This window comes from Narcine bancroftii, chromosome 4 (genome assembly GCF_036971445.1).
Source record: "Narcine bancroftii isolate sNarBan1 chromosome 4, sNarBan1.hap1, whole genome shotgun sequence".
NCBI classification, from domain to species: Eukaryota; Metazoa; Chordata; class Chondrichthyes; order Torpediniformes; family Narcinidae; genus Narcine; species Narcine bancroftii.
Window position 1 is genome coordinate 225,235,980 of NC_091472.1, and position 16,680 is coordinate 225,252,659.

The 16,680-nt window shown below is 38.5% G+C and overlaps 1 protein-coding gene across 6 annotated transcripts in view; it reads right to left on the minus strand.

Moving 5' to 3' along the window:
• Positions 1 to 16,680, minus strand: part of nbeal1 (neurobeachin-like 1) — a 353,839-nt gene that overhangs the window by 148,252 nt on the left and 188,907 nt on the right. For 5 of the 6 annotated variants that reach the window (XR_011356411.1, XR_011356412.1, XM_069934131.1 and 2 more), the window contains exons 10-13: positions 14,530 to 14,610; positions 7,687 to 7,770; positions 7,028 to 7,126; positions 4,675 to 5,255 (exon numbers count right to left, since the gene is read on the minus strand). Coding sequence is in view for 4 of the 6 variants with exons in the window: in XM_069934131.1 (XP_069790232.1) it covers positions 4,675 to 5,255; positions 7,028 to 7,126; positions 7,687 to 7,770; positions 14,530 to 14,610 (845 nt within the window). In the remaining 2 variants the exon portion in view is untranslated. The remainder of the gene's footprint in view (positions 1 to 4,674; positions 5,256 to 7,027; positions 7,127 to 7,686; positions 7,771 to 14,529; positions 14,611 to 16,680) is intronic. The other variant, XM_069934130.1, reaches the window with a different exon arrangement.

The following is a 16,680-nucleotide window of genomic DNA, read 5'->3' on the forward strand; positions in this document are numbered from 1 at the left end:
GATAGGAAGAGTTGAGGAATAGAGAGTCTGCAGAGGGACTTGGAGAGGCTGCTTTGTTTATAGGTTGTAGATCAGTTTGAGAGTCAAAGGTTATAGGGAGAAGGCAGGAGAATGAAGTCGAAATGAAAAATACATTGGCCATGATTTGAATGGCAGAGCAGATGCAATGGACTGAATGGCCTGATCCTGCTTCTAATTTTAAGAGAGGAACGTAATGTCAGGCAGCATTTCTGGATTAAAAATGGTTAGTCAATATTCTGGGTCAGGGCCTTGATCGAGAAACCTGACTGACCATTTCTACCCATTGATGCTGCCTGACCTGCTGAATTGTTTGCTTGTAATTCCAGCATCCGCACTTTTTGTGTTTCTCTATAATACACACAAATATCACCTCAAAGCATCTCTTTTAAATCTACTCAGTATCATTCCTGTGACAAACATTTAAAATCTAAAAGAATCTATGAACACAAAATAAACATGAACAAAGGATCAATTCTGGTGAAACAGTCACAGGCAATTCTGCCCATTACACATCCATTGAGTTTGATAATAGATTAGACTTGTTTACTGGGACTAAGCTTGACAGTTCCTGAGAGGTAAATAGTTTCCCATGGGCTTTCTGCAAAGGTCACTAAGGAGAAATATTATTTTCATTCTACTCAACTTGATCTCTTCATGGACACAAGAATAGGTTCTACTTCCTTGAGATGCAAAATAAAGTTACTACGAAAATCACCAAGTGGAAATTATAAGATGGGTGTTGTGTCATGAGACTAAGTGAGTACTGTACAATTTTCAAACTACAAGGTACCAAAATGGGGTAATTCTCTGCCTTGTTCCAGCCCTGACCTCAGCATCATAAACTACTGCAAGAAAGCTGGATGGAATCATAGAAACTTACAGGAAAGAAATCAATCCTGTTAGCCCACCTTGACCATGCAGACTGTGATGGCTGACCATGCAAATTACATTTGCCAGCATTAGGCCCTCTGTGCTTCTCCTATCCCAGGACCTATCCAAATGCTTTTCATAAATTGTCATTATATCTGCCTTCACCACCTCCTCTTGTTTCAGGTACAGTAAAATCCCTGATAATATCTGGCACCTATGGGGAGTGGTAGATGCCAGATGTGTATTTTCCAGTTGCTTGAGACTGGCCCTTAATGCCTAATTAATACACCTACATTAAGAATAAACAGTTTGCTCTGGAGCGCGCGCTGAGAAGATGACGAAGGGAACATCATCATTTGATAACTGGAGTGCAAAAGCCAAAAGAAGAAACACAACGGGCACAGGTCGCATGAGGCACCTGAAGGTGGTGTTCCGGAGGTTCAGGAATGGATTCCGTGAAGGCACCACCCCGAAGCCCAGACATGCTGCAATGGCTTCTTCCAGCACCGCCTAAACTTGGTTCACCAATATAACAAATAAAACTATGGTTTGGAAAGCTGATGTGGCTTCCCCCTTTTTCTTTGTTTGCTTCAAAGACCTCGGATTGAAAATGAGGAAAAAGCCAATGACGAGAATCTGATGGAAAATATTTAATTCCTGAGTAATTGCTCTGGATCTGTCTGTAACTTGTTTGCCTATGGCTATATTTGTCTGGTTCTGCATGTGTGGGTGAATATAACACAATTGGATGGCTGGATTTGCACACAGGCTGATGGCTGCAATGTTCCAAATGAGGAAGGAGAAAGAGATCTTTCCAGAATTGCTTCCCTTGGGAGAATCTAAAACCTCTCAACTAGATCTGGGTCAAGACTCCTGAATAAATAAACACTCTTTGAAAATAAAATTTAAAAAAAAAAAGAATAAACAGTTTAAAAGACAAAAGTACTATACAATACTTACTGTACTCCAAACTTACTGCAAGTCTATCTAAATCATCTATGATGATAAATATACCATTTATAACTGATATTCTTTAAATCCTCAATTACTTCATAAACCTGAAATATTTGAGCTGCTTACAACAGAACTTGAATTATATCAATCAACCAATCTTATTTGAAAGTTTAAAAGAGGCTCTTCACCAAACATGAAGTGGAATTGTTTGCAGTCATGTTTGATACATATATTGAAATTATCAGCTACAATAAGCTTTTCCCTGACTGTTCTGTGTTTTATCCATCTGCTCAAGAGAGTTTTAAATATTATGGGATTAGTTCAACTGCCATTTATTCTTGTGCTGTAATAACTAACAATGGATATTTGGGTAGACAGCTAATTGTCCACAGATTCTACGACGCACTAGAAAATTTAATGAAATACAGTAAAACTTCAACAATGTGACACACTTGGCATATTAGTGGTACACAGGCTTTCTGCAGCATTGATTGTTATCTTGTTAATATCCCAATACTCTTCTATTTCACATTTAAAAAACACCTCACACAATGCCAAAATAAACTTTCCAGTGAATCCTTTGATTTAAAGGGAATGGGAACTAAAACCTGATGAGCTTCAGTTGGTATGGTTCAATTTCTATAATTCAGGAAAAATTAAAATGCTAGAAAGCATTTCAGTTAAAGTAAAAATAATTGCAGTTAGATAACAATTGAACAACTCCCAAATTTTATGATGCTTATTTTCATGCAGGAACTGACCAAGATCTACAGATCATTGTGTGGTACTTAAACCACCAGAAATTCACTGCATTTCTCATTGGTCCATATTTGCTACACTGAAAGCAATGATGATCTGGAATCAAAAGCAAAAAACAATATTCTGCCAACTGTGTTTATTCCAAGATTCACAGATTAGGTTATTGATTCTGGTTTGATGTGCTTGGCAATTTTAGGTTGTCAACTGCCTCAACTTGTAGAATATAGAACAATACAGTACAGGAACAGGCCTGTGCCAATCACGATGCCAATCTAACTAATCCCATCTGCCCACACCATGTTCATATCCTTCTCTTCGCTGTCTATATCCATCTTAAACATGACTATCATATCTTCTTCTGTCACCTTCCTTGGTGACAATCTTACTTCAAATATCCTTTAAACATTCTTCTCCCTCTCACTTTAAACCTGTTTCATCTGAGGAAAGAGACTGAATGTCTACCCTATCCATGCCTCTAAAACTTTACTTACTTCTATCAGGTTTTCAGCCTCCTAATCTCCAGTAAACACAATTCAAGTTTCTCCAACCTCAGCTTACAGCTAATGGAGTTCAACCCAGGCAACATTGTGGCCAACCTCTTCTACACCCTCTCTAAGTTCTCCACATCCTTCCTCAAATGTAGTGACAAGAACTGGACAAAAAGAAAATTGGTGCTGGAGTAACGGCAGCACTACCGTTGGTGTAGACCCAGTGAAGGCAGGGAGCGGTGACACAGCACTCCTCCACAGGGTCCATTTGCCCAGTCCTAAACTGATGGCTCTGTACAGGCATTAAACTGCCTGTTAAAGGAGCCAACTATTTTTATTTAAAATCCTGTATCGGGGAGGCCTGTGCCCAAGATAGTGACGCCTGTGTTGGCAGCAGCCTCGAGGGCTTGCAGACTCCAGGGGAGCAACGGTTTGGCGCAGGGCACGGGAAATGTAGAGAAACACTTCCTGTTGAGGAGAAGCAGAGCAAACAACCCTACAGGACAGTGACCATGGCAGCAAACCAGCAAAGAGCTCTGTGGCTGAAGGACCCATATGGGCTTTGGGCTGTTGGTGATGTGATCAAAGGACCCACACAAGCTGCGGGTTGCTGGAGACTAGCTCATGGGAGCCAGGTATCGGAACTAGGATTTGAGAGGGTGCTGGGAGCAAGGAGGGCTCCCGAAGGGCCTCTAAGCTCTGAAGGCTTCCTGGTCGTTTAGAAGGTTTAGATCTGGATCTCGGGTTGCCAACAGATAGTACAGGAATCTGTGCGTCTACAGAGGCTGTCGGAATGCTGGAGACAAATCCTTGGACACTCAGTGACTGTGTAGGGACTCTCTTTTGCTTCCCTGATTGTAAGAGGTGCCGGGCAAAATTAATGCCAATTCTTTGTCTACCTTACAGCATACTAAAGGTAATTTCATGCAAAATTACATTTTCTGTTTGATTACATGACAATAAAAAGAATCTTGAATGTGACTTAACCATAGTTTCTATGTAGCTGTAATATGATGTCCCGACTTTTATTTTTGATGCCCTGACCCATGATAGCAGACTTTCTTTACCACTCTCTCTTGATGTGGTTTCAGGGAGCTATGGACTTGCAACCAAAGTTTCTTCTGTACATCAATGTCCCAACTGTCCTTATTTATTGTGTACTTTCCTCTTGCATTTCATCTTCCAAAAATGCACCGCCAAGCTCTTGTCAGTATAAAAATCCATCTGCCATTTCTCCACCCATATTTTCAGCTCATCTATATCCTGCTTCATCCTTTAACAACTTTCCTCACTAACCACAGTTCCAAACTTGTAAATCATACTACCCAGATTTCTGTCAAAATAATTAATTACAAAAGCCTCCAAAGAAAATGGTAGAAAACACCATTTTTTTAAAAAAGTTATATTTTTTATGAGATAGCTTGCCTCATTTGCTTAAGGTCTTAATTTCAAAATCTTGACAGACCCCAAAAAAAATGAGAAATGATGATAATTGTATCTGTCCAATTCTTAGAATTTTGACCAATTTCATCTTCAGGTTGAAAAAAAGCATACATGTAAATTAATTAATTATTTTTCCTACCTGTACAGCTGTTTCCTCTTGCTTCCTTTCCCAAAGATTCCACTCATTTCTTGCCCCTGATCAAGACAAAGCCATGCATGGAAGCTGAAACCATAACCAGGCCAGCGTTGAAGAGTGGGCACCATAATTCCTGCCATGCTGTGAGACAGGTTAAAGTACTGTAGTGCATTATCTAAACCCTGCTTCCGGGCTATGCCAAGTATAGCACGTGTCACAGGAACCACATATGGATGGGCATGTTTAGTGTCATCTGCTCGCAACAATCTCAGCAGCTGCAAGAGCTCTCCTGAGCTCAAGGACTGGCTACCTAAAGCTCCCAGTAGTCCAATCAGGTTCTCTGCGCATGCGTGATGCAGTCTGGTGTGGTGATTCAATGTCACGAGGATGCGGCTCACGATGCTGGCATTTACACAGAAGGTGCGGCTTTGACGGTTGATGCAGCATATCCTCTTCAGCCAATCAGAAATGAAGATTTGCAGCTCAAAAGATTCCAGCTCTGGGAGCCATTGGATGAGGAGGAGAAGTGGTTGGACATTACTGATCCCAAGCATTCCAACAGAGGTATGATCACCTTCAACAGCCTAGAAAAACAAGCAGAAAATAATGCTAATTAGACCAAAAGCAAGTGAGCTTCCTCTGAAGTCTAAAGATGTGCACCGTTGCAAAATGTGGGGAGAAGTTTGTCACTTTGTGACATTAGCTTTTTTTAAACCACTGTCACAGAAATAACACAGATGGCCATCCGCAAGTCAATCACCACCTGCCTATCATGTTCAAACTCAACTGGGATTCATACAAGTTTAAACACAATTGTATTCCAATTGTGTTCTTCTCTGATAGATTAGAATGGGCAAAATCAGAGAAAATTAATGCAAGGCACCTCTGTACCACTCGAAGGGATTTCAGACAGGAATTTTTATGGAGGGTTGATTATAATTTCCAAATATGGATCAATATATTTACTCAACTTAAAACATATGAATTCAGAAGCATTTGAAAATAACAAATCTCAAAATTGCTCTTGTGTTAAACTAAATTTAAAAACACCTTAGAACAGTGGTTTTCAAACTTTTTTCTTTCCACTCACATACCAGCTTAAGTAATCCCTATGCAAAAGGTGCAGTGATTAGTAAGGGATTTCTTAAGGTGGTATGTGAGTGGGAAGGGAAGTTTGAAAATCACTGCTCTAGACCTAATTGTTAATGAAATATTTTGCTTGAGAAAAATTGTCATTGGTCCATTTCCTTTGGAGTTATGAAACCGTGCACATAATGAGTCAATTAGGGTTGATTAAAACAGTGGTTTTAATACTTTTTCTTCCCACTCACATACCACTTTCAGTAATTCCTTACTAATCACAGAGCACCTATGGCATAGGGATTACGAAAGGTGGTATATGAGTGTAAAGATAAAGTTTGAAAATCACTGCCTTAGAACAAGTTATTTAAACTCCCTAGTTAATTTTTAATAGGCTTTTTGGTATCTCGTATAATTTTATGAAGAGGACATTGCTATATTATTGAGGGTTTTCTGTATTTTTTGTGCCTTTAGCCAAAGAGACCCATTATTATTCTGACCTAAACTGCTGATGTATATGGTAATCTCCACATTGACAAAGGGCTCAAGCCTGAAGCTGAAAGTGGGTATGTATTATCTTTGCTATATAAAAGACACTGTTTGACTTGCTGAGTTTTTATAGCATTGTGTTTTTACTTCAACTTTCATTTTACTTCTGATGAATTGTATGCCAATACCAGCACTACGAGATTAAAATGATGCATGCTCTTACATTCAAAGCCACTTCAATGCACAATTAATGCTATTGTAAATTGTGTATCTTACACTCCAGTGTGGTGCAGCAAGAATTCTGATGCACCTAGACTTTTTACTTATGAAATAAGAATAAACTCTCATCTCAAAGCAATCTGGAGAAAGAGAGAAAAGTGAGATGGATGAGGAGCGGTAGACTGGTTGTTTTCCTTTCACATCCAAGTGAGTTTCGTTGCAAGCTGGATAGGGTATAATTTTATGTGGAATTGGAGAGGCAATGATTCATTACAGGAGCAGAGAAACATCAAGAAATCCACAAAAACAGGAAAAGGTTCAATTACTTTCGAATCCTGTCAGTCACACAACAATAACTTTATGGATAGCAAAACTGATCAGGAGTTGATCGAGCATCAGAGACTATTTCTTCAGCCAAAACCATGGCAATAAACTGCAGTGGCAATGGATGATACTGGAATTCTACTAATGAAACAGTCATGTTGATAGTGATGAACAAAAGCTTTGCCTATCAGTATTTGCCCATACAATGACCAGAAGTCTTCAAAATTAGAGTCCGAAGCCTCACCATGTTCATCAGCTCCTTCAGCAAGTCCCGTGATGGCTGGCCCAAGGTCTTCAGAACCTCATACAGTTGAATGTAGCCAATACGCTCTTTGAACACTTCCTGGATTCAGAATTTTTTTGAGAAAAACAGTAAAGTAATCGAAATTAACTGAAAGTAGTGTCCTCATTTCTTCTATATTATTCAAAGCAAAGGACCCCTGGTCCTAAACTATGTTTTGTGGTTAAATCACAAATGTGTGAGCAATAGATGATGCTACAATGTATTGTGCACAAATTTCCCAATTTCAATTGTCCATGGAGATCAGGTAGCAAAGGGTGACAACATACCACCCTTCACTTGATCATCAATGCAGAGCAGGAAGATTCCCTTCCATCCAAATGGTTTGATCGCACTCCAAACGAACTTTTCAATTCTGTATCCATTAAAGCACTAACAATGTGTAGAATTAACAGATGCAGAATTCTCCTGTGCTATATGATGCTGCTATCACCCTAATCCCTGTATCCATTAAAACCAATAAATTAACCTGATATTAATTTTTTTTTTCAGAAAAATTAAGGGCCCTGACTTTACAAAGAGTGAAAAAAATATTCATTTTTAAAAATTTAAATCAGTGAAACCGGAGGTACAGTTGCATTTTCTTTAATATTTGCAATTACCTTAGCAGCTGGGGATTTGTGCATCACTGCAGTCAAAGCTTGGATGGTTGATACAGCAAGGATATCCAGGCGACCCTGAAAGACCTGGAATATCAATTAGATAAATAAACCGCAACTAGAGAAGATACTGAAGAGAAGGAATGTTCATCCCCTGCTTCTCCATCCACACATTGAGGAAACAAAGTTTCGTCCCACAACCAAGACTTGGCATCCGAATCTTTCAGTCAGCAATTAACTCCATGAAGTAAATAACTATATCTGATGACACATCCAATAAAATTTATGTCTGAAGACATTGATATTGACAGGAGGAATTAAAAGAACCAGTTTGCAATTTGCCGAATGTTAATTGCTGACAAAAAGAACATTTTTTTAAGCTTTCATAAATATAAAGATGTGGGGAGGCCAGTTCCAAATTTGGGTTGTTCATTTTGTGCATGTGAAATCTTTTTTCCATGTCTGCACAGAGGTGTGAGGCACTGGCTGGTTTAATCCCATTTTCAGAAATGTAACGTTAAAACCTGCAGCAACAAGTCCTGTGCTGACATTACTGTTTCTTCTGATATTAACTCTCTTATCTGAAGCCACCTACATTGTAAAGAAGAGGTGAACAAGACAGAACACCTGACCACAATATAAAACATACAAATTCACCCATGATGAGCAAGTTTTAAATTAGAACAGAGCAAAAGGCAAAATTTTAGCATTAGCTTTTTTTTCCCCTCAATACAATTCAAATGTTATTTTTAATTTTGGAGAAGGGAGACCTGTCAACACATTTGATTTCTTTCCTGTTTACCATTAAATAATAAATTGATTATGGAAGAAAAGGATCAATGTTTATGATGCAGGTAAGGATGACAAGTCTTGACATCACCCATAACTATACAAGACAAGCCTGCAACACATTTGCTGTAGCAAGTAGACTGTGCAGCATGCCGCACCCACTCCCAAAGCTCACATATAGTGGCCAGTTCTGCAACAAAGATCAGTGAGGAATAAGATTCACCTTCATTTTACAAAGGGATACTTCTCTCTAAATTAATCTGTTCAGCATGCAGTAGCTACTCTTCAAAATCAAAGGCATGCCCTCGGGTAATTACAAGAGGCCACTGTTGATAGGAAATCTTAATTGAGAAAAAGAAGTTGCACTTCAGCTTGGAAAGGTGAAGTTTTAAAGATTTTAAAAATAAATTCTGATGACTGCAGAAACACAAGTTAAAAATGAAGCAATGCACATTTAGCTATGAAAGATATTTTAAGAGTTCAATGCAACAATTTTGGAATTCCCTTTCATAATAGTAACGGAAAAACTTGTTTGATGACAAGAACCTGACCCCTTTCCCATGCAGAAATGCAGGCACAAAAACACCCCCCCCCCCACCCCCAAACTGAGTGCAAAATTGGTTTAAAAGGTAACGAAGGTTTCAGGGACACAGTGGATATGGAAATTTAAAATACAGATCAGCTATGAAGTAATGATTGTCAATTATAATTTGTACAGCTGAAGGACTCTATTAATGGAGTTAACAAGAAAATCTGAAAATCCTGGAGTCAAGTGTAATACACAAACGCGTGAGAGAAATGCAGCAGGTCATGCAGCATCTGTAAAAAGCAAAGGATAACCAATGTTTCAGACCTGGGCCCTTCATCAGGAATAAGCAAAAAACATAGGTAGATGGCTGAATAAAAAGGTGGGGGGGGGGGGGGTGGAGGGGAGGAGGAAATAGGTGGGAGGATACATGAGAAAAAGCTGAGGAGTAAGAGGGGTGAGGGGAGAGAGCTAAAATGTATAGTGCTATGAAAGGAGGGAGGGGTGGGTAGCTGGAGGAAAGATGAGAAAAGAGAGATAAAGGGAAGGAGGTTAACAAAAAATTGAGAAGTTGATGCTTGTGCCCCCATCACCAAGATTAAAAGAATGGATCAAATAGTTTTTTAAATAATTATTTGTGAAAAAGATGAAAATTGGGATGGAATTAAAAGATGTGTCTGTTGCCATCAGCTTGGCTTTCAATAGTTTGGTTGTAAACTAATATTGTCTTATCCAGTTTATTTGGCTAGTATTAGCTTCATGGAGCTCTGTATGAAACCTACTTACTCCCTTTCTATGCTAGGATGCTAATGCAAATTATGTCATCATTACCATTCCCGTGGCCCAACCCATTCATTGCTGATTTCATCTGCTCATCCAATAAACCTAACATTGAATGATGAGACCAGTTGTAGACATGAGAGAAACAAAACTTTTATCAATTTTCATTTGGGGCCAGGAGTGTTTATGCAGTCTTCAGAAATATTAAAAAGCTGGCAAGCAGAACATCCGGAAGCCTTCCAATTGTTGCCACAGCTCCTCATCAAACCAAGCCACTGTACCAAGCAGTAACATCACCAACAAGCAACTGTACATCATACACAAATGTCAATGTTCCCAACCACATACAGCCTTGTTAATCACAGAAATAGCTGCCCATCACCACAGTGCAAAGAAATCAAAGGGCAACCCCTTCAAGATAAAATGAAAGCAGCACTTGGAAATGCCATGCCAGTATCAAAATGCCACTAAACCGGTATGTTTAACTTTCCAGAATTAACTCTGGTCCTTTTTTGCTTTTCAATAAAAATTATTTTAAAATCAGTCTCTGTAAAATAACTCACAGTTCCCCTTTTATTTAATTCGATGGAGGTGGGAGCTGGGAAAGGAAGAAGGGAATAATTAAAAGATGCACAATTTATTTAATACCTTAAATGCAGAAGGACACACTAGGGCATTCAGAGAGATAACTAAAAATAATCGAATGGACACTGAATCTGAGGAAATATTTGGTGTGGAAAACAAAAGCTTGGTCAACGTGTGTTTCAAGGAGTGTCTTTGAGGAGCAATGGAAAGGCATTGAATAGCACAGTCTGTAAGAATGAAGGTAGAATGGATAATGTACTGGGGAAGGGGGGGGAGTGGACTCACAGTTGTCCAGTGTGAGGGGTACAGAGTAAGTAAGGAAGGTGCAACTGCCTGTAAAAGGCTGAAAGTCCGAGATAGTGAGGGACAAGCGATGAAGGGGACTTGGTTACGAGGATCAGTCATTTCAACTCAGGAGGTGCAACGATCATGGTCCACAGAACAAGTGAAAGTTGTGGAGTTGCAAAAACAAGCAGGAGAACAATGAAACGGGTGAGTCTGCAACTGATAAAAAAGCAAAACAAAATGTTTTCTCTGTGCAATAAAAATTATTTTTAAAAACAGGATTGAATAATGCTAAAGGAGAAGTTCTCCATCCTCGATTCCCTTATTCTAGAATTAAGTTTACAGGATTTTTAAAAAAGGGCTATTTTATGGTGCCAGCAAAAGGAAAAAACTACTTAATTAATATCAATTCCTGTCTGTTGGTCCAGAGCGACTTCAAGCGTTCATTTAGAACCATTTTGTTAATTCAATGAGAGTTGCTGCTGCTAGAACAGGCTCAGACAGTTGACGATTCTAGTGGTGAAAATTAAATTCCTTAAATTTCCTCTGTACTATTTTAGCTCAAACTTAATCGATCTCCGTTGTTATTAACCTTCCTAAAAAAAAAACACGTCTCCTGTTCATCTGTTTAAGCCTTTCAAAATTTGACACCAATTAAGTCAGCTTAGTTCCATTAAAACCACCCTGGCCTTGTAAATCTCTGCATATAACCAAATCTTACCAGCCCTGGCAAGATATTCATAAATTTCCACTGCACTCTCTCATCTTTATTATACTTTTCTTGGGAATAACAACCATGCAGAAAACTAGCAGTGAGCTAATCAGTGTTTTATAATGTTTAAGCATAATATTTTATGCCTTGTCTAATAAAGAATCTCAAATGCCTTCTAAAATCATCTTTACACCTTCAACAGAACTGGGAAAGATGACTTCAACCTAAAATGTTAACTCAGTTTTTTTTCTCCACAGGTGCTCCTGAGGGTTTCCAGACACTACCTCATTTTGCACTAACTTATTTATTTTTAAATTTAATTTTATAACAATATTTGCATTGTAATCTGCTGCAAAACAACAAATTTTGTAACAGGTTCATGACAATAAATTATGATTCTGATCATTTTTTTCCCTGCTTTCTTTCAACTTCTCCAACACTCACTGTTTCATCTCAACTTACTCATTTTGTGCAGGTATCAGTGGACCTAATGTACCTTTATACTTTTTAAAACTTCTGCCACTAATTGTGCGTGTACTTGATTTTGTTTGCCTTCCCAAGATGCACTATTTCTTATTCCTCCATTTTCAATTCCACTCTCCACAATTGTGCCGATCCAACTGGCCCTTTGTCAACTTCTTGCAGCCCACAACTTCTCATGATCAATCATACAACCAATTTACAACCATCAGAAAATGACTTCATTGTTGCCCTGCAATTTGGTCCAAATAATTGCTAAAAAACTATAATTAGTGAAACACATTGCATTAAACTTGACTGCACAGGTCTTGAATCATGAAAGCTCCTGAAAGTTCCCTTTTGCCCACTAAGTTCATTTTCAACCCAATCTGTCACTTTTCCTTGCATTACCTGCCAAAGTTTACAAACAGGTTGTCTGTCTGAATGTTGTGTGGAAAAAGTAGTAATGGTGATTAAAACAGGAGAGGCATATATACTGAAGGGGAAGTGCTACCAAATCATATTTGATGAAAGATAATGATGATGACTCATGTCTGTTTTTGATGTCCGGTATAAATTGCCAGATAACAGAAGATGTGATGTCATCTGACAGTGAGACAAAGCTTGTGACCTTTGTCAAGTTGCAGTTGAGGCTTGTATGGAAGTATCTGGATCCTGAGCAAGAGAAAATATTTTGAAATAGGATTTACTGCATTTGTGCAGTAAGCATATTTTCACAACTATGAAAGATCATATTTTGGTCTGGATTCAACCAAAAAAAAAGATCCTTCTGAGCCTCCTCTTGTGTATCTGCTAGTTATGCAATTATTAAGCATGCATGCAATTAACTTCCAGGTTGGTTATGCCTTTGGAGTTAAACAGGAAGGCATGCAGACACTGATTGTAGTTCAATACACAAAAGTGGTGGAGAAACTCAGCAGGTCACACAGCATCCACATGAAGCAAAACAATTCTAGCCAACATTTTGGGCCCGAGCCCTTCGTCAAGATCTGAGCAAAAGCAGGCAGGTGCCTGAATAAATAAGTGGGTTAGGGGGAGAGGAGCGAAGAGGAGGCTGGGGGAGGCGCACAGGCCAACAGGCAAGAAGTCATAGGTGAATATGGGTGGGCAGAAGAGAAAAAATTGAGGAGAGAGAGATTATAGAAACTGAAGGGTGTCTAGATGGATATTGTTCCTCAATTTGGCAGTGCATGATGCCAGGGACAATCTTTGGGATGTGTGCGGAAAGCAGCAGACCTGAAGAAAACACACAAACCCATAGGGGGAATATGCAAACTCTACCCAGATGTCATGACTGAACCCGGGTTTCTGGTGTTGTGATGAAGCACCTCTACTGGCTCTGCCACTGTGACACCCTTGAAGTATTTCCGACTACCATGATTTGGCTGCCTATCTTGAGATACTTAACATTTGCTTTATGTATAATTGATAAGCAAAAATGTGGCATGGTCCATATTAACTGCCCATCATTAATTAACCCAACAATATAACGAATCAATCATGTAGCATAGGATTGGATTCATGCAAGGATTGGGCTGTTTGACAACTAAAGAATGTCATTAATAATCTCATATTTTTACTATAATTTAGCTCTCTCTTCTTGTGCTGTTAAAATAAAATCCCAGGTTTAATCTTATAGTTTCCTAATTTCTCAGTTGTGGGTAATGCTAATATCACACCAAAGAAAGTTGAGGCCCAGGATTAATATGATGTAAAAAATAGAGCATTTCAGTTTTCACTTTACTGGAGTGCATCTAACCCGGTTTAGATGCAGCTCAGTTGGTAGTGTACTCTGCATTTGTGGCGTAATGGTGCACTATCTAAGTGCCAATGTAAATGAAGTCTTGTATGCCCTTTTAATAGTCACAAAAACTTCCCATGTGGCTATTTTAAAAGTGAGCAAGAGTGCTATGCATTTATCCCTCACAAAACATTAAAAAAAGAAACAAGATTACCTGATCATTGCTCATTGTGGGAATTTACTTGGACTGAACTTGAAAAATACTTCATTGGTTATGAAATGTTTTGAGGTGGTTTCTCATCATGAAAAGTGCTATTTAAATGCAAATCTTCTCAATGGAGCTGAAACAGCAAATATTTAAATACATGGCTCCATTATCTTTCAATGAGCAAAATGTGATGGGAACACTGCAAGTTTCCACTGTGCACATCCATCAAGAGCACACAGAACACACTTAATGAAAGAACTCCACTGAAGAGCATTTCATCCCTCATTCTCAAGCTGTCCCTGGGTTTTTAAATTGAGAAGCTGGGTGACCAATAAAAAAGACATTCACATAGTTTAAGGTACTTTACAAAACTACATTTAAAAAAATGCCGTTAATGTTCATCAAGAGGAGGAATTAAGGAGGTAAAAACAATTTTAAAAATCTATGAATCAAGGGATTTACTTAAAAGATACAAATTATTCATAACTTCAGCAATGAATCATTCTTCCCCTGAGCCCTAGATCACTTGCAGGTTGTGGGTGCAAAGTATAGGATTCATTACAATCTTCAGTTTATGCTGCTGGTAGACACCTATTCAGTGATTTTGCTGATTAATAAATACAATCAAGAGATTAATTGTACATGATTACTTATTTGTTGTTAGGCTGGCAGTTTTGAAGTAAATACTGGCATGGCTGTCCCAATGTTGGTGAAAGGCTGAACAAGAATTCAGTTAATACCTGGTTCACATTCATTTCTGTCAGTAATTTGTTGGCAAGATCTTTCTCACTCTTGTCTGCTGCTTTAGAACTTACAAACAGCTGTTAAATGAACAACAACACAAGCATGAAAGCGCGCAACGGGTAGAATTAATACAATTGGGGCATAGTTGTGAACATGCTTATCCAAAGGGGAACTTAAGGAAGGTTAATAAGTCAGCTTAAAGATTCAATGCACTAAATTTAGATAACTGAAATGTTGGCATTCGTCAGTATCTTTTACTGGTTTTATTTTATTTTAACCTTGAAAGAATCTGGCTGAGGTTACTGATCCTGCTACCTTTAATCAGATGTGATTGCAACTGTAGAAATGTATATGCTCCACTCAGCAACATCATTCTCAAAGCAATATCAACCAAGATGTAACGAGTTTCTAAAATGGTACATTCTCCAAGGAAAGTGTTCTATTTCCCAGGAAATCAGCTTCACCTGCTATTTTTAGTATAGTGTCATAGATAAAAATGTGCTTTTGTCTTCTATTATGTTATTTTTGTTGAAAAATTGAAATGGCACCATCTGAGGTGATTAAATATTGATGGAGTAGAATACAGGGTCAAATAAAAGCTTGAATAGCCACTTGAATTTTTATCCTATAAACTTGCTTTGCATACCACATGCACTGAAGAAACTAAATGCATGAATTTACATACTGGAGCATGCACTTGGAGCACCAGGTGCCTCTAAAGAGTATGAAGCATATTATTTGTGTACCAACTTAATGCACCCCTTCCTAAACAGTCATTCAAATTTCTATGCATGTCCCAGTTCATGTATAAACAATGCCAATCATTAATTTACACTAATGCATTCAGGACACAATAACTATATATGGATTGTAATACCAAAGTCTTCAGATGCAGTGATTGTAGTAAAAACACAAAAATGCTGGAGGAACTCAACCAGTCACCTTAAAGGGCTCAAGCCAGAAGCTTTGGACATTTATCTTTTCCTCCTATGGACGCTGCATGACCTGCTGAGTTCCTCCAGCATTTCTATGCATTTACTAATTTATTTATACAGAATATGGACCACTGCCATCCAAGTACAGACCAGCCATTTCCCACACAGCTGGAGGGTAACACTGAGGTCTTCCATTAGCTCATTTGGACATCCTCCCTGGATACACGGTAATAGTACAAGGTGGATGTATCCTTTCTGCACAATTTGTCTCCTATGAAATTTCATTTGTGATTCAATGTTTTCAGTAGCCCACCCATGCTTTCCCCACCCTGACCCCATAACAGTCAGAGTAACCTTGGTGTCTGTCAAATCAGAACAAACATGATCAAGGTAAGACATCTTGCAGCAGTTCTCTGAGGTACTATAAATTACTGTATAAGTTTGTAAACCTCTGCAAAAAATGTGATGAAAATTTTTTTTTAAATCACTGGATCATTAAATTCCTATTAAAATGGCTACTATTTTTATCAATTCCTTCATAATTCAAATGCTGTGAAGAAAATGATTGGGCAAATACCAGAACAACTTAATTGTAAATGCCCTTCATGTTTTAAAATTATTGGTTAGAAGCAATCCAGCCGATATTTTCTGCAAAACATCCTCAACCTTGGCAGCACAAGTTTGAGGTATTCTTCACTGACACCGACCGAGCTACGCTCTTCGCTACCAAATCAGGGAGATGTTCACAAAACCACAGAATTAATGTCCATGTCCTCTAGGTGCTTAAGACATGAAAAAATGCAGCTGGGCACATTATTTGCCTGTTACACAGGGTTACAAAAAAAGTGCAGCTGTGCAAAGATGGGCAAAGCACCTCAAACCTCTGACACTTACCGGTCTTCCACGTTCTTAAATGAACTACAATTCGTCACAACTGAAATTCTGCCACAAGATTGTTTTGATATGTTTATTTTGGGTTTGAAAGTTGTGCATAGGAGATTAAAGCATAGGATCTATGCCACCGTGTTAATGAAGCAGGTTATTATTTGCAATTAATGAGAAGCTGAAGGAACTCAACAAGTCAGGAAGCATCCATGGGAAGAGTCAATGTTTTGGTTCGAGACCCTCATATTATTTGGTCAAGATTCCAGAATCTGAGGTTTTTGTGTTTCTTAAGTTATTACTGTATTTGGTTTATTGTGCATGTACGCC